We start from the raw sequence: 21154 nt of genomic DNA on the forward strand, positions 1-21154 counted from the left end.
ATCGCTCTCCTGACGTATTCCTCCTTTTGTTTGATTTCACTGCCTTGATTGATAATATTTTCTCTTAAATACTTACTATCAATTTTGATGTGGGACTCAATGCTTTCCACATTTCGCTCTTCTTTGCTGCTCTAATGTAGCTTCTGCCTTTTTTCTGTCTCACAATATCCTTTCACTATATTTCCTACTCTTGCCGAATGTTGTGTATCTTATTTCCGTGTTTTTTCGTTTCTTTTTCAAGGAAGGCCGTAATTAATAAGCTTGCGATGAAGAAGAATAGCGTTTAGAAGAGTTCTTTCCTCACTCTTGCACACATACACCCTCACATGCACACACACCCACCTACCCACCCACAAATTGAATGCCATGTAAAGCGAAAGGAAGAAAAAAGCGAGAACTACAGAAAAAGATGATAAACAAGACACGGGAAAGGCGCGAGCGACCGCGTGTGTGAAGGTGTTGTGTGAGCCAGAATGAGGAAGAGAGCAGCAGCAGGAGCCAGGACGTAAAAGCAGCTGATGATTAACGGCGGGCGGCACTGTGGGGGAGAGAGTTCAGTATCCGAAAGGAGTAGTACTTTCTTTTTCGCCATTTATTTTTACTGACATAACAACAAAACAACAAATTTCTACTTTAACAATGTTGTAAGATCGCACTCTACAAGCAGAGAGCGCGCGCCGCAACAGATCGTAATATGACGAAAAACAAGCCCCCTCTCGGGAAACAACGAGATCTACAAATGGGATAAAATTATTCTTAGACGTTAGTTCAGGATGTAAGGGACAAACAAGGGTGGGACGTGGGCTGACAGGGTGGGTAGGGAGAGGGAGGGAAGGGATCGAAGAGGGGGTCGGGGGAGGGCGTTGCGAAAGTAGGAAAGTGTAGTTTCAGATACACTACACAACAAGAAAAAGAACACATTTTACACTATCACATTACACACTCACACGTACACGCACACACACATAAACAAGAAACACGCATCATTACACTCCCACCGGTCTGAGGAGGACCTTGCACTTGTGCTACTGCATCATAAAGAATAAGGGCAGCAGCACACCACCCCCCTTTCATCCTCACATAAGAAGCATTTTCCAGGATATTATTTTGTTTTTGTAAATCCCACTACACACCTCACATAAACACACACACACATACAATACCCAGTTTATCCCTCTTATCCCTTGATCTGCTTAGATGTGTCTGTGTGTTTTAGATAACAGAACAGGTGACAAAAGGGGGATTTTAGAGGGTTAGAGAAGCTGACATTTGTTGCTAGGAGAAGTAAGGAGAGAGGGAAGATAGCGGTAGGAAGAAAGCTTATCGAGGGCCGAGGCGCAGAAGAGCGGAGCGGAGGAGTTAGTAGAAATGATCGATTCAGCAGCAACCACAGCATCAGAGTTGGCTTAGATCGCCGCAACCGCAACAGCAGCAGGAAGCAGCCATCTACGATTATATTGAGTTTGGCTTGGCTGCGCGCGCGCGTGCGTGTATCATCATCGAAGCGACACACATCCGTCGTCCCCAGCAGCATCCAGCCAATCTCCTTCGCACCGGGATTCCGATCCACAGAAATGCCATTTGACTCGTCTTGTTGGGTGCGTGTGGGGTGGGTTGTGATTGCGGCATGTGCGAGCTGGCACGCGCACTTAGTATCCTTAAGCGGGGTGTGCGAGAGAGAAAGAGGGCACTGAATCGGACCATCGTTATCGATCCTATCTTTTCTCCTTCTCTTCCGGCCAATTTGGGAAATAATTTCAGTTAAATTAAAGAAACCCGAGAGAAAATGAAACAATAAATTTTGTGAAAAAGTAAGGAAATACAGAATACAAATAGTAACTTTATTAGTGCCAGCGATTTGTTTGGGTGGTGAAAGCACGTGAAGATTTGTGATCGTGAAGACGAGATAGTGTTGGGCTGAGGTAAGTAACACATGGTGGTCGAATGTACTAAACTATCCAAACAGGAGAAGTATTGCCGGAGAGGATCGCATTTAACTTCATAGTAACGACATTTTGACTGCTCGTTTTGGTTTTTCGATACTCGTGTTTTTAAAGGGCAGTTTTGAGTCGTAATTGGAGATTTTCATAGAGGAAAGCAACTGCCCGATAACAGCAGCCGCAGGGAAGAGTTCCATTTTTAGTTTTTTGGTTTGTGTAGCATTCTCAATTTACTTGGTAATGCACTAATTATCGCTTAGTTTTACTTAAGGGTTAAATAAATCCAGGCCGCAGAATTTTGATCAGCTGCATGGGCATTTTCTGCATAGGTATTGTTGTTGTTCGTTAAGTTTTCCTCCGTTAACTCTTTTCCTCGCCTACGATTCCCACAATCTTCGGTTCAGCAAGGATACTCGCGCAAGGATAAAAATTGATTTTTCGCTCTTTCGCCAGACTCCGAGAACGAGGTTCCGGTAGTGAAGGAAAAGGATAGCAAGTTGTCGGCTCTCCCGGTCGTGTTGGTTTCGGCTTTTTAGGATCCTTGCAAAGCGCATCGTGGTTGAAGGCTCGTGTGGATCCTTGCACTTTCAGTCATTGAACGAGCTCGTGCGAGTGCATTTTCCTGGGAGGAAACTTTGCGGGCATCGTGAGCAGCGAGAGAGAGCATTTTCCCAATTTTCGCAGGTTGATTGAAGCAGTCCAGTGATAGAGGTTTGAGCTGTTTAAGGAAAGAAACGTTCCTCAAAAGCAACTTTTAAAGAATGGATGCGTAAGTATCAAGGAAGGAACTAGGGAAGTGTGAACTTCACAAGCCCCCCCTTCCTCCCTCCCGCCGTCCTCATGCGACGATTCTCATGATTCCATTCGCAAAATGCCACACCGATTGAGGATGGTAGTAGGCAGTGAAACACATTTTCTACGTAGTAAACCTGTGTTTTCCTCATTATAGGCTACTGGATGAAGTTGAATCGTTGGAAGCTATCCTGATGGATGATGTGCGAATAACGAAAAACGCGAGGTAAGTGAAAAAGTGCGGAATTATTGATTCGACTTGTCTGCACATCTTCCGGTTTCGCACGTACTCTCGTGCATGTGCAGTGTTTGTGGTGTTGCACAATATAGATATCTGCAGGATTTATCATTCTCTTATTCTTTAATTCTTGTTTCCATGATTCTATCGATTGTCTTGCAGCGGATTTCCGGAACTCATCGAAACGACCATCTTTCCAACGGTCGGCGAAGAGCAGAACGCGCAGTACGTTTGCATAACACTGCAGGTAGAGCCGGTCCGCGGGTATCCGGATGTGCGTCCGCTGATACGGCTGAAGAATCCGCGCGGTCTGGATGATCACGTCATCGGACAGATTGAGGCGGCCGTCGATGAGAAACTATCGGAATCGATCGGCCAACCGGTGGTGTTCGATCTGATCGATATCATTCGTGAACGGCTGACGGAAAGCAATCTGCCGAGCGGTCAGTGTGTGATATGTTTGTACGGCTTTCTCGATGGTGATGAGTTCACGAAGACGGTGTGCTATCACTATCTGCACAGCCACTGTCTCGCCTGCCACATCAATGCTTCGCGACGGAATTACGAAGAGGAACGTGACAAGCTGCCGGTGTGGAAGCAAAAGGAGGCGAAACCATTCCAAGCTCAATGTCCCGTATGCCGGGAACTGATCGAGGTGGAGGTAGAACCGTTGATGGGCTGTCGGCCACCGGTCGAACGCGAGAGCGCTCCTCGATTCCAGGTGACGGATGAGCTCAAGACGCTGCAGGCAAGAATGGCTCGGTTGTATATGCACCAGAAGAGCCGCGGAGGAATCATTGATCCGGAGGCGGAGGAAACTCCAGTGATCGCGATCCAAACCGAGGCAGCGAATGGTGAGGTAAGGTCGCAATTCGTGTCATGTGCAAAGAAGTTGCTATTATCCTTGTGGTTGCCTAGCTAGCTTACGTCACTTAGCTTTTCATTTTTTGTATGGCAATTTATCGTTCGTTCTAGTATTCATTATAGAAGCAAAATAGAATGACCTATAACATTGTATTCCGTTGCAGAGCCCGAAAAACAGTGCCGATATCACTGCTCCTGCGTGCGTCGCCCCGGAACCGGTCCGTAACTCCAACGCATCATCCCATCAGGGTGGGAAAGGAAAGCAACATTCGTCGGCAGGCAACAAGACCGGTTCCGGCAAGGGTGGTGGTGCCAAGGGTGGATCTAATCGTCACTCAACGGTTGCTCCTGCAGTGGCCAGCAGTAGCAGCACTTCCTGCTATGCCAACCAGCAACACGCAAATGGAACTGAAGAGGATCATACTTCACTCTGCAGCGATCCGACCTGCATCGGTGCACAGGTCGAACAACAGCGTGGTCACCGGAATCGTCGCCATAACAACCATCACCATCATCATAGTAATCGACATGCCCGACACAGCCAGCAACATCACTATCATCACCATCATCATCACCAGCAGCAGCACCAAGGTAAGGGGGTAGCAGCCGGAGGGGCAGCAGCTAATGGTGGCGGTGGCACATCGTCATCATCATCATCGTCAGCGGCCACTGGAGGAGCACCGAAAAACTTAACTACTCCATGCAACTCCGATGCCAGGTGACAATTCGAGTTGCTACAAGCGCACCAAGGATCGCATTTGTCTCTTTACTATGAAAACGCACACCGCCACCATGGACATCCCCACTACTACCGTCACCACGAACATAGCAATCATCAGCAGCATCCCCGATTTGCAGATTGTGCTCTGATAATGTTGATATAACATTTATTTAACTTCACTCGTAAGCTGTCGAATCATCCACATCTGCTCCGCTTTGTTACGGGACTCTTTCTCCTGTTTCAGAGGATAGCATACGTTTCTACTTATACTGCTATCGTAATCGTTACCAGCACTATTGGAAAGATACCCGCCGTTAGCATAAACCATAGGTTGCAGTTACGCTTTCGCACACCTTTCTTGAAACTTCCCCGAAACCATCTTCCTGGTAGCGATCATATGATGATCCCCGTTCCGCAAGGAAATCTAACGAAGCTAGTGTGCCCAGAAAGATTATTATCTGTAGATCGATCATCTGTAACCGATCCACTGCTAATGGGGCACATGCGATCCGCAGTAGCAAAGGAGCCGGACTGGAAGGATATTATTTCTTCAGTCAGTCTATTTTTCTGTTTAAGGTTGCCAGCTGGTCCTTGTTGGATTTATTCGCTCGGATTATAGTAAGTTGTTGGTGGTTATCGGTGAGGCAGAGAGAAAGAGAGCGTGCGTGAGTGGAATCTGCGTTGCTGTGAGTGAGAAACTATTATTATTATTATTAATATTATTATTATTATATTATATTATTATTTATTCCCCGAGGACTGTGCGCGTGACTGTGTTCTTATAGTAGCGGACGAGGCTTTGTGTTTAATTCTTTGCGATGCCAGGCATCGCATTAGTCAAAGCATTAGGAGCATCTTCTCGGTTATCCTCATGTAGATTAAGTTAGAGTTAGGTTGAAACGTGATCGTACAAATCGGTAGGGGAAAGGCATCCGGAGCATGCTATACAATGCCCAATGAAGAGTCATCTGTAACGATGTGCCGGACATCACGTTGTTGTAAATAGATTTTTTTTGTTTCTTTTCTGAGCGATTATTTTAGAAAATCATTGTCCATGGGATTCTAAATAAGTCGCCAGAAAGCAATATTCATTTGAATATGTTTCTTAATCGTTACCATACGCTATCTGTGCTATTTGGGTGGTTGAGACTTTAACAAATGAGTCTGCGACAGTGATTTTATTGGACGAATCCAAAAAATGGAATATGCTTTTTTCCTACAAGAGGACTCTTTTGAGGAAAGCTAAACCTTATCTCCTCTGTCGTAAAGTTCGATTTTTTCTTATTTCTCCATCTTATCTACCTTCCAATGTTCGAATTTATTACAAACTATCGCGTATCATGCGTGCCAAACGCGGGCGTCGAAAGACTATACAGGAGGATATGTTTTAGTATACATACAATCGAGAAAAATGGTCCTGCGAGGTTTAGGATGCTGAAAACAAAAGAAAAACGATTAAATATTCAAAACAAATCCATTTTTTTCTATGTTCGACTATAAGATACGATTACAATAGGATACACGATTACAATTATGTATATCAGTGAATGTCTGATATTCCGGGAAATGGAATGAAAGAAAGAAGTAAATTTCAGGAGTGCTCGTGGCGGACCTTTTACATGGTTAAAATGCTAAGACTGCAGAAATCGCTGCCCACAGTTGTCGGGAACAAAGTCATATTGGTTTACTGAAATGATATCATTCAAGATAGAGAATTACAGGCAAAAGCGAGAGGAAGAAATTCTTTTTATAGACCGGAACTATCAATGAAACAGAATGAGACGGTCATACAATTAATATTTGAAAAAAATGGATAACACAGAATAACATGGATTATAAATTGGAAAAGACGAGAAAATAAGTCAAGAAAAAAAGAATAAGAAATAAGTAAAGTTAGATAAACGAGCCATAAAAATGAATCTAAACAATTGGCAGTGCATTCTACTATTGAACTTATACTATTGAACAAAGAAGAAAATCACACACAGAGGAGGAATTGAACCAGCAAGAAACCGATTAATTGTCTAACCTACCTACTTCTTATACCACACGGCACAGCGAAATGAGTAAACGGCAAGACTAGGACACTAAGTTTCTTGGATTGGATTGAATACGATGGATATGTAGCCACACTAATAGCGATCCTCCTTGCGGTCCCCATTTCCTCGAATCCCGTTCCTTCACTGCAGGATATGATCAACGTCAACTCATCGTCAGTCAGCACACTAAACTCAAATCAAATGAAGAACAAGCAAACCGATAAATCCTTCCAAGGGGCGTTAGATACTTACTTGAATCCAACGAAAGAATGTGCCCATTGTCGCCTCTCCTCCAGCCGGTAAGCCATGTGGAACAACATGATCTCTGCAGTAGCCTTCGTCGTCGTTCTCGTCGTCTTATGGTCATGTTGTCAGCAATCGGGGAGTCTTTATATTATCTCGCATTAACTATTCCATCTTAGGTCTCTTCATAGGCGTCCATGACCTTTTGGATCTTGTGTAAACAAGTAAACTTGTTCTAACGAAGAAGCTGCTCTGGAGGAATGTGATGCTGACCAGTATTACGGGTAAGCAGATTATTTAACGTTAGAATACCATTCTCGATAGCTGCATAGTTCTTTAGATAGGCAAAATGTATTAATTGCACCTAGTTATAGATTAGAGTAGAATCTTAGTTATTCTCCTTTTCTTAAAAATTAAATTGAGAAACTATTAATCTTCTATCGCATGTTTTAAGCAGAAATTCTTCTTGGTGATAGTAGCATACATCTCTCCTGCAGCACTAGGTTTCACTGATCGATGGGATTGAGTAGCAGCAGCATCACACGTGCTCCGCTCTGCCTCGTTTTACCGCGTTGACATTAATCCTGTTGTCTGCTCTTTGCTTGGCGCCCGGCAGGCCCGACCCTTTACCCAAAGTGCCGAAGGGACGCGTCTGTTATCTTTATGCGTTTTGCTTTCGAATCCACTTGTCCGAATGCAATAGTAGACCGAGCTCAAGACGAGCAAACCGGTACGATGCACGATGACGCATCGATCGAGAACTAAAGGAACACCCCACTAAGGCCGCATCACGATCGAATGAATCATAGTGAAGCGAGCAAAGCGGGTGCCAACCTTCCTCCGGGTACACATCCGAAAGCCCCGTGCGACGTCATCGTTGTTGTAATGATGGTGGGGCATCCGTGCTCAGCAAGCAGGTCGGGCTGTTGTCGCCTTTGGGCCGTGCGAAGCGCCACAGTCTGTCCTCGAGCTCGCTCGTTAACGGTCGTGAATCGAAGAAGCTAAGGCTCCGTCTACACCACTGCGACGTGTGGCAGTAGTGCGCGGTATCATCCGTTTCCTGCTTTACCCTCATCGGGAACTGTGTGTCTGTGTGTGTTCGTGCGCTCGCGCATGTTATGCTGAGTAATCAATGATTCCGTTTCCCATTTTTGCAACCTACTAGGTAAAGTGTGGTGCTAAGTTTAAGTGGCGCGAACCGCTGATCTGAGCAAATCGATCGCCACGATCACTTGATACTGTCTAGCGCCGTTGAGCGATGGGATCGTGGAGGGTTCGATATTCTTCAGTGCACCTAGGCGGGTATGATCGTGGATTGGTGGTTTAACACTCGAGTTTCCGTAGAACACAACAGAAGTGCGGTGGTTTGGACTGAATGTTAGTTTCCATCACTCGTATCCATCGAGCGGCTGTGACAGTCAACTGCGCGAAATATGTTTATCTTATCAACTGTGTTGCCCAGGTTGTGTCGCGTTAACGTGGGCCATCGTGGCTGATAGAATGCGTGTATGCCGGGGACTCTACTAATTTCACGTTCAATCATTTCATTTAACATTAGTAACAGGCAAATGCGTATTCATATTCATTCGCTTTTTGGCGAGGGTCGTTGATTGGTTTTGATTATTTTATTTACTTCACGCTAAGTAGCATTTCATTCAGATTGAAGGGAGGTCAAATTCGAAATCAAATTGTCTAGCAGTATTCGCCGCATTCGTTTACTAGTATCTCGGACAACTTGCTTGAACGTTTCTCAGCTGTTATCGACCGATAAAACTAAGTGATACCCTAATGGTGGTAAGTTTGCTACCTTGTGGTGGAAGCCAGCCCATTTACTTCCACTGATTGTATCTAATAACGAATAGTAATTGTAGTAGTACATAGCCCTATGGAGTTTTTAAAGGATAATGAATTTGTTTCGGCGCCTCTTTGGCTGTACTTTAATTTGAACCATGAGGCTGAGATTAACACTAAGTTGTTAAATGTATTATGCAACTTTCAGTTGCAGTGTACTTTAGTCAGTTTCGTTTGCATTTTTCCTAATTCACATGTTAATTTGTGTTAGAGAAAGTTTGCGTAATTTTTGTTGACCCTATTTACGACATATTTAACGGTATTTGTCTGCATTTGGTGCGGTTTTTTGCGCTTTTTGTTCGTAAACAATATCAGTATTCTTTCTTCAATATTTTACTATGGCTTTATTAAAAAAATCCGATATTTTAAGGGCCTTTGTTCAAATTTTTTAGATGGCTTGTAATGTCCATCCCTTTCCCTGTCCCTTTTGTTTTATTTCGCAATCAGTTGACCCAGGCGCATACCGGGCTGCCCCATTTGGCGTTCTATTGTGATATGATGATTGTGTGTGTGCCTACAATCGCTACAGCTCACAACATGTGTCTTTCACACCCCGAGCAAGCGCACGATGCATAAATTGCGGCATTTAAAAATGTATAAAATTAAGATAAGACTGGATGGTAAGAGTGGGCACAATACGATCACGTCGTCGGACGTCTGCTGCTTGGTGCAGCGCCTCCCTTATCAAAGCCGGTAATGCAAATCGTGCATCTAACTTACGGGCGTGTCTTGCTCGCTATGTAGGAGGTGAGATGTGATGAGATGAGGTGAGGAAAAGGGCTTCACTCCGCTCCTGGCGGTGGTCCGTTTGATTGATTTCTCTGAGTCCCTTTTTCAAAACCTTGAGTCACGAACAGATGTGACCATTTTTTTTACGTGGCCTTGTAAATACCTCCGGGAATGAGCAATGGGGCGATTTGTTTTTGTTTGCCCTAGTATGCACGAGAATGATAAGACGCCCTTCCAACCGGCTTTCTCGGGAGGAAGGGGGGGGCTTAAACGTGCTCCGGCCCGGCCCGGCCCGGCACTGAAGTTGGTCTCGCTTGTTAAGTCGCATTCCTGCTGCATGAATCCCCTGCCCCGTTGCAGTGGATGCTGGTTCGCTAGAGAGTGAACCGAACCCGATAGAGTTCATGGCCCATGGAGAACCTATGGTCTTCTCCCGCCTTGTGTCCAGTCCGGTCGTCTCCAGTTCGGGATCGCAAGACTGCGCAGGAAAGGGCAATGAATTCCTACCGGCCGCGGGTTTGTGTTGTGTGTGGGGTGCGCCTCAAGGATGTATTTTCATTTCGCACCTCGGCGACCGCCCGTGGCCGAGCTCCGAGGAGTTGAGACGATGCTGATCGCAGCCAGGAAGCTCAATGACGCGCTCCTTCTCGATCGTTCCCCTCTGTCACCCATGCACAATCCGGCTCTCAAGTGCAGCAGTGCTGCATCTTGGTGTCGGTAAGGCGAGGCCGGAGGCATTGCGTGCATGTCACTCCGAGTGGAGTTTGTGTAAGGCCATCGATCGATCGACCGACCGATCGGGGCTTTGCTCCTGGCTGAAGGAGAGACAGACACTGTCGTCGTGCCTTTAGGGGCGACTATATACAAAGTAGTTTGCCAGACGAAGCGTGCGCTCTCGTGGACATTAAAGCAACATTTTGACCCAAAAGAGCACAAAAAAACCCCCCACGAGTACGGTTGCAACAACGATTGGAACCACCACCGGCGCCGTTTAGGCGGCAATATTTGTGTTCCGATTGTGTGCACACGATGACAAGGCAAACCGGAAGCATGCTGGCAGAGAGAGAGAGAGAGAAAGAGAGGCCAAAAGGAAAAGGAAATGCCTTGGCGCAATCAAAACCCGGCGCAGACGCGACGATGAAGGAAAGTGTCTCCATTCCGTCGCTCCGGTCCGTTTTGTTGTTACGATCGCGGAATGTTTTGCGGATTTTCTCGCTGTTTTGTCAAGCCGAGACCGACTGACCCCTTCCGTCACATTGCTCCAGTACCAGAGTGCCGGCGAGAGGCGACAAGCGGGCCTGGCACAAAATGATCGTTTAATTAATTAATCACGAGGCAAATGGATGCTGTGTGTGTGTGTGTGCTAGTCATTCGGTCCGGTTTTGACGAGGTAATTGCGTACGGGAGGTTAGGTTGACCGAGCACCGACACACAAGCGGCACAAAGCGCCTCAACTCGCAGCGCGGCGAGAAGAAGTGCATTGCAATGGTGGCGCCAGCCATAAACCTTGCACTCCGCTCCGCTGGAACGTAAATCTGTCATCACCGAGGTTCCGTCTTCGAAGGTCGAATGGGGCAGATGGCCCATAATGCCCCCCATCCCTCCTGGTGGAACCCTAGTGATTCATCGCGTAAGGGCTACCGTGGTGTCCATTGGGCAGCCGAAGCACGGTTTGCGAGTGCAGGCAGTCTGGGTCTGGAATGCGGCGCAATTAGAATCAATTCCGTCGTCCGTCCTTCAGAAGGTACGGAACAAACGGTGGCCACCGCATTCCTTACCCATTAGCCGCCTCATTATGTTTGCCTGTCCCAGTGTGTGCGCTCTCATTAACCGCAAAATCGTCGAACCGGTCAGGTCCGGACGCGGGGTCCTAATTAATTCTTAAGCCAACCAGCCAGCCAGCTTGATCTCTACCGCTGAAGCGAGAAAGTGCTCGCATGCTCGAGAGACGCTAATTGCCGTGGCAGAACTGCTGGAAGCTGACATGGAGTGCGATCATGTGGACAAGGTACAACGCGTCAGGTTTGGTTTTAGCTGAACTTTAACCTCCCCCGGCGATTGCCACCGTATATCGGATCGGATACTATAGTGATCGCGTGGAAAAAACATCGCCTGATGCTCAATGAGTTCATTCATCCATAGAGTGAGAGACAGAGAGGAAGGAAGGGAGGGAGAGTGATCGCACGATCGCGGATTGGCGGACTCGTGACCGACCGTGACTTGCCAACGAGCGATCGACCGGTCCGGAAGGTGAACGGGGAGTTGGAGATGCGACGAGGAGAAGAAGGAGAAGGAGGGATCGATGGAGTGTGTTTCACCTCCAAAATGCTCGATCAATCGATGCCATTCGATCATGATGGCGCCACTACAGCCGCGTGCGTGTGTGCGGTGTATGTGTGTCGCTGTTCGCTAAAGTGTCACAACACCGGACACCCGGCATAATGTACGATTGGCAGACACTACCTCACCTGCGCTGCGTTGATCGCTACGATCGGTAGGAGTACGCTACGCTCTTCATCAACCAGTATCGTGCGGCTCGTGTGAGGATCGGGTGATTCATGCACTCATGTGTAAGGAGCAGGAAAGACACAGGAAGGAAGGGCAAAATGAGAAAGAAAGCAAGAAAGAACGAGAGAACTTGATTCCGGTTTGCGTGTTTGTGGCGGGAGTTGTTGCAGTGCTGGATTTCCGTCACGCTCTGCTTTCCGTTTTCTGCCGGTCGAAGGTCATCTTGGCTTGGATTTGCCAAAAACATGATCCGCACCTAGACGCCTAGAGGTGTTGTACAGTTACTGTGGAACGTTTGTTTGTTTGTTTCTTTTTTTATTTTTAGCTTCAGTGTCCTCTTGTCGAGGACTGACCCGGAGCCATGAGGAAGTGGAAGCTGAGCTGGTGTGGCAGCTGAACCCGCTGGATAACTACTTAACGGCCACCTGTGGATCACCGAGAGGTCAGGCTATGATAGCCCCATTAACCAGCAGGTAGCTGGTCAGCCTCAGCAGCAGCAGGTGGAGGTGGCGGTGGCTAGTGGTCGATTACCTAATTTGGAACATGATTTTATGATTGGCGGAACAAGAAACGTCAAATCGCCTCGTGCTTGGTGTCGACGTTGGACGTCTGCAGCCACACGATCAGGTCAGGCACAATTATTCAATTATCAGGTGTCCGACTGACGGTGATCGACACACACTCCGCACCACACCTCGTCAAAGAAGGGGTGTCCGGAGAGATCTCTCGCTAATCGATCAGTTTGCAAGACGGACACTTCCGGTAGATACAAAAAAGAGAGGGTCGAAACTCGTTAGCGTCCCTCACACACTGACTGGTGGGGTGGTTGTGTTGTTGATTACTACTCCGCGATAAGAGAACTCTGCGTGCGAGCGTTGTCACCTCTTATCCGTGTTATTGGGGGTGACGACCAGAGGGTGCCGCTATCTGACAAGGATGATAACTTAATGTACTGTGGGAGATCACATTAAAAACGCACGTTCACTCATTATTCCTCCTATTATCTATTTTGGTTGATCCAATTTAACTAATTCGTCGATGTCGTAGAATGTATGGTGTGTGTGCGCGCACACACCAAGTGGAATCGAACCAAGGACGACGACCAGGATGCTAGATGAATGTGCTTACCTCTTGTGCTACGCTTACTCCGATTATTTGCTTGGAATGTATACGTTTATACAAAAGAGCATTCAAGAGCAGCCCAGCTGATGATGATATGACGGAAAGAATTCATGACGACACGGAGACGGCCGAGCGAAGCGTGATTCCCACCGACCGGATGTAGCCGGAGATTAAATTGAAGGTTCAAGGTTTACTGGCACCCTGCAGAGGACATTAAGCTCGTGTTTATTTTGATGCAATCGTAGCTCTCTTTCAGCTGCTGCAGCAGCTCCTGTGCAGAGGGTGTTTGGTCGTCATCTGAGGTCCAAGATTCAGCGGTAGCCCCGCTGTTCCGAGAGATTTGTGTTCTGTCATTCAAGCTAAGTTATTGCCGAGACGATCCATCGGTACCGGTTGCACATGCAGATGCACTGCACCGAGCGCCGCGTACCGCCATCGGCTGGCGGTTCCTTTTTTGTAGCTCGCCCAAGCTGTTTAAACCCAAGCGGCGAACCGTCCACGTGGTGTGCCACCTTATGAACTTGTCATCCAGATGAGCGACCCGCTCGCGGATATCGGATCGTCGCATTTACGTTGAATCGTACGGTCAAGATCACATCGCTCTGTTAGGGGGGGGAAGGGATTTCTTATGTCGAAGGTAAACGTGGCCCCAACACACACACACACACGGCGGTCAAAACGGTGTGTGTTGGCGCCACGCCACGCCATGGTTTATGTTGCGCACAACTTGGGTGACAACTTGCCATCGCGATTCACGACCGAGCAATTTATCTCTCCCGCGCATTAAACGATGGAGCAAACGAGAGGGAGAAAGAGAGAGAGAACGAGTGATTGTTGTTTTGGTCTGGCGGAATTCATAACGATCACCGTTGGAACAACCTCCACACCATCGATCCCTCCTCCTCATAGTTTCCCGGCAAGTGGCTGCAAGTGAGCGTCCGTGCGGGTGGCGGCAATGATTTGGTTTGAATCATATTTGGGCATAAAACTCGTTTACACTCTTCTAGTCCACCACCTCGCGATGGCGATTACATTGACGTGCCTGACGGTCAAGGACAACTGTGGTCGAACTGGGGTTGAACGAGGAAGATCACGGTTTGTTTACATTTGTCGCACACCGTCGCACCGTCGCCACCGTCGACAACCTTCGCCACACAAGCCGTGGCCACCTCTCGGGGCCCTAAAGGAACGAACCCACGGTGACCATCTTTGGGCACACGCGGTCCTCAACCTCTCGCGCAAGGCGGTTCGTTAGGCAGCAACAGCATCAAATCATCATCGCGCCGAGCAAAACGCAAATGATTTCTTCGCTCCCCAGTCCCCAGGAGGGGAATGGGGGGGGGGGGGGGGGGGCGCCCACGCACACGCCTGCAAGCCCGTCGTCGTTTCTGTGGATCGGCTGTGGTTGGATAGAACAAACCGGTCGGTTCGACCAGACCCGCTCCAACGATTGGAGTGGAGTCGTTATTCCCCGGTTTGGAAATTGCTCCCTATCTAGGGAGTGCCAGTGGACCAGGGCGCCCGGATCTAAGGTGATCCGCAAATCTGGAGCGCCGCGATGCTGTAATTGCGATGCGACACACACATGAGTTTCGCGGGGGTCCCTTTGTGGTGACCGACCGACTGACAAGGAAGTCGCCAATGTGGCGCGCGCACGGCCACACATCGCCCAGTGTTTGCTCATTTGAATACCACCTGATGATGATGATGATGCTGCTGAGGATGATGATGATGTTCCCTTTGTCTCCTATCCCCAGCAGGCAGCAGTCGTCTGGGTCTTCCGACGCTGGACTGCTTCACGCCGGCCTCTCGCCATCACGTCCGCCTTCGATGGCTTTTGGTTTATGATGACTTCGGTCCTGCGGAGTGGGCTTCCCCGCCGATCGAACAGTTCGATCAGGCAGGAGGTAGGGGTTGTGCGATTTATCGTTCTTTCGGACGATTGACCGTTGAGAGCGTCCAGTTGCCTCGAAATGCTGCGCCGTAGCTGGCTGGCTGGCTGGTTGGTTGTTGTTTACAACCAAACCGCGTCTTTGGGGCGCTTCGCGATCGACTCGTCCCGTTCAGCCGGAAGAGTGGTTTTGATAAAGAAATGTCCATATTTGGAAGCTGTCTGCTTTGGGGTGGGGGGGGGGGGGGGGGGCAACTGCCGCAGATATTTCATCTGGCGTCAAGTGCATCGCGCCGTGGTTGTCGTTGGGCAGGCAGAGCGTTCGTTCCGAAGGTCAATGCTAAACTCGGATTAAACGGTTTTGCATGTTAATGAGACGTGCGGCCGACGGTGTGCGCGGGGACAGTGGTGTGCAGGGTCGCCATCCGTCGCCATCCGTCGTCTTATGTCAAATGCCTTTAATTTTAATGTCACTTTAGAATCCGGGGACTGGCATTCTCGTCGGCAAAGTACAGAGACTTATAGGGCGAGGCACGGAATGCTGCTGCTGTTGTGAGCTGGTGATGAAGTTGCTTATCTTTCGGGTGAGATATCGGTTTACAGCTGGCTATAAAAAAAAACAAAACACAAAATGGAAACCTTTTTTTGAAACGTCTTTATGGGTCCGGAATGCTGCGTAAACGACGATACGGTTGTTCTTCATTCAAACCGACGAACTGATCCTCCATTTAATGAATCTCGAGAGTCTTGTTGTGTTTTGGTAACAATTGGAGCGTTCAGATACGAAAACCAAAATGACGACGCTCCGTTTTCGCAATCTCGGTATCGTCCTTCCCATAAGTGGTACACTCCAATACGGGCCCGACGGTGGGCATCATCCTTGGGCAGTAGTGGTGACCCACTAAGACGGACTTTTCGCTCGTAATAAGTACCGTTCGGCGCTCGATTGACTTTTAAACGGTCGCAGGTTCCAATCTAATCAATACTGCGCCTCGTTCGGGGACCACCAAATCAGGACCACTCCACGCAATGGCCGTATAGGATCTGGCCGGCCAAGTGTCTTCGCCAGTGTCGCCATTCCCGTAAATGGTCGCAGAGCTTGGGGACGAATCCTGCGGGACCTGGAAACGGCGGACCTGGGCCTTGTCGACGCCTTTGCGCACCGGTGGTCCGGCCGGTCGACGACATCACGGCGTCTTTGCGTCGATTGTGAAATTGATCACCATTTGTTGTGCGATCGATCGACCAAAGCTCGGCCGCGTTGTAAAATCAACTCTCCCACGCCCTCGCTGGCAGCTGCTTTCTTTCGGCGGGCACAAACAAGTGACAAAAAAAAAATCAGCCAAAAGGAATTGCGACCTGAACGTTCGAGACGCGAGAAGCCGGTCGAACAGGACCGGTGGCCGGTGGTTTTTTTTTCTTTTGGGTTCGACCGTTCGTTCGAAAGTCGACCTGACCGTCGACGCTCATAATCTTGCGCTCGCGCACCACGCGGCCATGATCGTTACGCGCAGGTGATTACCGATCGCCATCGCCGCGGTTTGGCGTGTCTGGTGTTCGACACCTTGTCCGTTGCGCACCTTGTTGGTGTACGTGGGCGGACGAATCCCCCCCCCCCCAGCATAGGACACCCGGGACCGCTGATCCCCAAGGAGGGGGTCCGTTGAGCAATTAAAAGTGGTCATCGGAGTCGGAATCGAGGAGTGCGGGAGAGCAGGGCGGTGGTACCTTTTGGTTCCATCCCTAATATGGTTGGCCGGCGATGTTGCTGCTGCTGCCCGTTGCTGTGACCATCTAACTTTTAAGTCTAAGTCCAGTAGAAACAACTCGGTGAATGGTCGATCGTAACGGTCTTTCGCGTCGCTCAGAATGTGCTTTATGTTAATTTTGAAATGTGGATCAATGATGATGATTCATCCGCGCCGGGCTGGTTTCGTGCTTCATATGGATCGAAGCGATGTGGTTGGTTGCCACCTAATTAATTAATTTGTTGACCTCAAAGCCTTCATTCCTTGATTCAAATTTTAAAATGAAAAGTATTGAATTAAAGCTCTTCAAATTCAATAAAATTAGCTGTTTTCACTTGAGCCTCTCCCATCCGTTAGAAAGGAATGCTTCTGACTAAAGCATGTGAACAGAGGCCGCTTATCATTGCAAAATCATCAAAACAAACCAACACTTTTATCGACGGCCTAGCAGCTCTTCGCAGAACGCCACCCTTCTGATAACAACAGAATGTGCAATCAGTGAAACCCTGTCCGCCGTCGACAAGACATGGTGGATTGTTCTCTTGACACAGTGTGAAGTGACATCATTCCCATGGCAATCGGCCGCGTAGTATGCGCTGCATGCGTTGAGTGCACTGCGATGCACTCGCAGTAGCCTTCGACGATGCACTACGATGAACCCGCTTGTTCCCTCGGTGGTACCTCCGATTGCAGTAACCCGTGTTAGATAATTTTCGATGCAGCCGCTAGAAGAGCTTGCGATTGCTTCATTCTGTACGAATTACACAAAGTCCCTCTCTACCGTTTCTAATACCATCTTTGCTTCTTTTACAGATAGAGAGAGAGAGCGGTGCACGGTGCATCAGCCAAGTGAATCAGAAGGGAGTTGTGTTGTGCGTGGAACCGATTCTGCACCAAAAAACCGATCCGATATCATCCCCTCTCGTTATTGGTAGAACCTCGACGTGCACATCGTAAAGCTTGATGCCCCAAAGGCCCGACCTGTTGCACCACGGTGCGGTCCGTTGATGCGATCTAGTGTGTTTGCGTTGTTAGGCTCACTAGAAAATGAGCTCCCGGATGAGCTGCATCATCATTAGTGTTGCTGATGCTGTTGGTGCTGCTGCTGCTTCTGCTTCTAGTGCTCTGCTGCTGGTGCTTCTGATCAATCGTGACAAACTGTGACAAAGAGTGGGCTCTGTATAGCAGCCAGAATCGGACGTGTTGTTTCGAGCGAAAAGACGTACAAAAGTGTGCTGTTACTTGTGTTTTTTTGTTTTGCGAAGCGAGTGTGTTTTGTGTGCGAAGGTTTCTTGTTTATCGTATCAGTTAGAGGAGCGTATCAACAGCGAGCAGAGAAGGCGCAGATGACGATGGCCACATTACTTAAGAACGTTACCAACAGCATCTGGCACGCGTTCAATGCGCTGCAGCAGGATCGGGATGGGTTCGTGAGCAAATCGAAGCTGAAGGTAGGTTGGGAATGGATGAGCATGGACTTGATCGTTTTTCTATAAAGGTTGCCTCGATTAACACTTGGGGGGATTCCTTCTCTATGCTATCCATTCTCATCGATTAGTGCTCTTTACTGTTTTTCTAAATGTTTTCCTTTTCTGTTCTATTATCACCAATGCTGCTTAGTTTCAAAAATTCATTATTTTTTTCATTTCAACTCGAGTTTTTACTGTAGTTACCTTTTCCGTTTAGCACGTCTTCTTTTCTTTATTCATCTATTTAGCTGCAATTTATCACTTTCAAACTAACATTCGCAAAAACCAATGATTAACACATTGTCACAGCTTTTATGTAAATCGGCGATTGCGGTCAAAGTGAGAGAAATTTAAACATTTTACGAATAAAGTTTACAATAATTTGAGTTAATTAGCGATTGGTCTGTTAAAAAAATGTCTAGAATGATTCCATAAATAATTTAAACAATTGATTCGATGAAATCTTATCTACAAATGATCACGATACACTATATGTTCGCGAATTACAATGCAGATTGTGTAGTTCAACGCCATATAATGGTTTTTAGTTAATATGTACTGATAGAATCTTTAAATAAAATAAAAAATCCCTTAATTGAGACAGCGACAGCAAGCTACTCTTTTTCTTACGAGGCTGCAACCACAGGGTTTATGAGCCTCATTTTCGGTTAAGTGTGTCGTAAAAGAGCTTACTGCTGGCACGCACTTGGCTACCGCACTTCCTTATTGCTCGTGCCAGTATCGGCATAACCGGCAAGCTGCAGTGAAGGCGGTTGGCGCAATTAAATTAATTCCCACCGATCCATTTCGTGGTTTTTACACAGTCCATTAATTTTGGCGAATGTCGGCGACGGTCTATAGTACAGCGGCGACGGCGGCAACGGCGTTTAATAAACATTGCCTCACCGACTGCAATAGGTGCTAATAGGTGCGAGACATTCTATTGGTGCTGGTGTTCTAGTGCGATATTAGGAAGTGGAAGGTGTCTAGTGTGATTAACGCCCGAGCTTATGAGAGAATCGCTTTGACCTGACCCCGGCTTGCTCTGTCTCCACTCTCCATGTCATCCTCGCAGGTCTTGACGGCCAATATTGCTACGCTGCTCGATCTGTACGGTGTCGAACGTGGGCTAGACCATTTCCGGTCAACGGCGACACTCAACTTCGAGCACTATCGCTACTACCTGGCGCAGGAGGTGTTTGTTGGCGTCTCGAACGAGCTACCGCTGGCGGCGCTACGCAACTATGAAACCAAAATCGATGAGGTAAGTGGCCGACTTCATTCGATGACCGTGTTTGCCGGTCTTTTCAAGGACGGGAGGGCAATGTCTATAATATTGTTGTTGTTCTCTGTCTGCAGGTCTGCTGGCTAGTGTGCCGTATGAACTATGTTACCCACGATCAGGACTACACGGAGGAGGCGATCTACCGGTTGTTCCGCATCTTCTGTCTCGTCGCTGACCTCGCACCGGATGCGTCCGATCCAGACATCTACTCGGTCAAGATTCATCCGCTGGAGGCGCTCATCATCATCAAGCATCTGCTGAATGCGCTCGGTTTCAACTATGACGGCGATGGCGGTCGGTACGATTACCTGCGGCAATCGGACGAATCCTTTGATTTCGCCGAGCTGCTGGAGATGCTGCGGTTCAAGAACTACGACAAGGTGAACGATTACCGGGAGTCAATCTGTGAGGCGATCGGTGACATGTACCAAACGCTAATCGAAGACGTGATTAAGAAGGGTTGCTTATACCGGCGCGGTTACGTCCTACCAACATTCCGGGAGTATTTCTTCGTCCTGCGGCCCTGTGAGCTGTCCTATTACAAACACCCGACCGATCGGGAGGTGTGCGGTACGATCGTACTCGATTCACGGTTTATGGTGAAACCGAGTCAACCCAGCTCGGGTCGGCACGAGCGCATACAACGCTTCACGCTCGTGTCCGGTGACCGCACGTTCGAACTGGGCACCCTAGATCACAAGACGCGCCTCCAGTGGATAGCCGCGCTACAGCTGGCCATTACGTACTCGACGGGTCGGGAAGGGTTCCAGCGCGATACGGTCAATCGGCGCCGACAGCAGCGCGAAAGTGAACAACGACGTCGGCTCGAGGAGGAACAGCTCCGCAGTCAGCATTTGCGTAAACTGGAGGAAACGCACGTGCAGCTGGAACGTGAGAAACAGGCACGGATGGCGGCGGAGTCACAGGCGCGTCAGTATGAGGCTGTTGCACGGGAGGATTCGCGTCGCGTGGCCGAACTGGAGGATGTGAAGCTGTGCCTGGAGAAGATGCTGGAAGATGAGATACAGGCGAAGCGGGACGAGGAAATTGTGCGAGCACTCCAAGCACGCGTACTAGCGGAAGAGTGGGAAAAGCGTGAAGAGTTGGAGCAACTGCAAGCCGAACAGACGAGCCTGTTGGAACAGGAGCGTCAGAAGCGGATTGAGTTCGAGGGTCGCCAACAACAGAACGAACAGAAGCTACTGGAAGCACAAGCGATGCTGCGTCAACTGGAAGAGGAACGTAAGCGACTCGATCGCGAGCTGAAGCTGGCCCGCCAGAAGATCCAGCTATCGGAGGACAATAAAGGCATTGTGGAGGCCAAACTACAGGTCGGTTGATACGATTGCTTCCTGTAAGACTGCGCTAACCACAAAAGGGGTTTTCTCTCTCTCTCTTTATCTCCTCAATTCCAGGCAATGTCTCCCAGTATTCGTAGCGGTAGTGCGGGTGAGTTCATGATCCGCCGGACGCAATCCTTCGTGGCAGCCGATCGACCGGTGCTGGTAGCGGGACCTAGAACATCCAGTAGGTTTAGCTAGGACAGTTGGTGGGCAGTGGAGCACCGCTCTGGATTGGATGTAATTTATTAACCCGCGATTCCGCGTTCTAGGTTTAAGCGTGTCTGTACATTACCCTCTAAGGACTCTAACCATTCCAGCTAAGTAAAGGGGGCGAGACAGAAAGTTGAATAAAGTTCGAAAAACCCGAAAGC

The 21154-nt window shown here is 48.4% G+C and overlaps 2 protein-coding genes across 5 annotated transcripts; both read left to right on the top strand.

Moving 5' to 3' along the window:
• Positions 1-2214: 2214 nt before the first annotated feature.
• On the top strand, positions 2215-6851 carry LOC125953456 (E3 ubiquitin-protein ligase RNF25). Its single transcript, XM_049683062.1, has 4 exons — positions 2215-2709; positions 2890-2958; positions 3133-3829; positions 3999-6851. The coding sequence occupies exons 1-4, from the start codon at positions 2702-2704 to the stop codon at positions 4554-4556; spliced, it is 1332 nt and encodes a 443-aa protein (XP_049539019.1). The 5' UTR covers positions 2215-2701; the 3' UTR covers positions 4557-6851.
• Positions 6852-7817: 966 nt separating this feature from the next.
• On the top strand, positions 7818-21152 carry LOC125953432 (differentially expressed in FDCP 6-like). 4 transcript variants are annotated; one of them, XM_049683024.1, is made up of 6 exons: positions 7818-8002; positions 8485-8631; positions 17500-18137; positions 19231-19419; positions 19515-20771; positions 20856-21152. In XM_049683024.1, exons 3-6 carry the CDS (start codon positions 18033-18035, stop codon positions 20979-20981), a joined length of 1677 nt encoding a protein of 558 aa, XP_049538981.1. In that variant the 5' UTR covers positions 7818-8002; positions 8485-8631; positions 17500-18032; the 3' UTR covers positions 20982-21152. The 4 variants fall into 4 exon arrangements, with proteins under 4 accessions (XP_049538981.1, XP_049538983.1, XP_049538980.1 ...); XM_049683026.1 differs by having other exon boundaries at positions 8560-8631; XM_049683023.1 differs by lacking the exon at positions 8485-8631.
• Positions 21153-21154: the final 2 nt, after the last annotated feature.

The sequence above is a fragment of the Anopheles darlingi genome, chromosome 3 (genome assembly GCF_943734745.1).
Source record: "Anopheles darlingi chromosome 3, idAnoDarlMG_H_01, whole genome shotgun sequence".
Taxonomy (NCBI): domain Eukaryota; kingdom Metazoa; phylum Arthropoda; class Insecta; order Diptera; family Culicidae; genus Anopheles; species Anopheles darlingi.

Coding starts and splice junctions, on each gene's coding strand:
- LOC125953432 (XM_049683024.1), top strand. CDS start 18,033: ATGACGATGGCCACATTACTTAAGAACGTTACCAACAGCATCTGGCAC. Junction 18,138..19,230: donor TGAGCAAATCGAAGCTGAAG/GTAGGTTGGGAA, acceptor TCATCCTCGCAG/GTCTTGACGGCCAATATTGC. Junction 20,772..20,855: donor TTGTGGAGGCCAAACTACAG/GTCGGTTGATAC, acceptor CCTCAATTCCAG/GCAATGTCTCCCAGTATTCG.
- LOC125953456 (XM_049683062.1), top strand. Junction 2,959..3,132: donor CGAATAACGAAAAACGCGAG/GTAAGTGAAAAA, acceptor ATTGTCTTGCAG/CGGATTTCCGGAACTCATCG. Junction 3,830..3,998: donor CCGAGGCAGCGAATGGTGAG/GTAAGGTCGCAA, acceptor ATTCCGTTGCAG/AGCCCGAAAAACAGTGCCGA.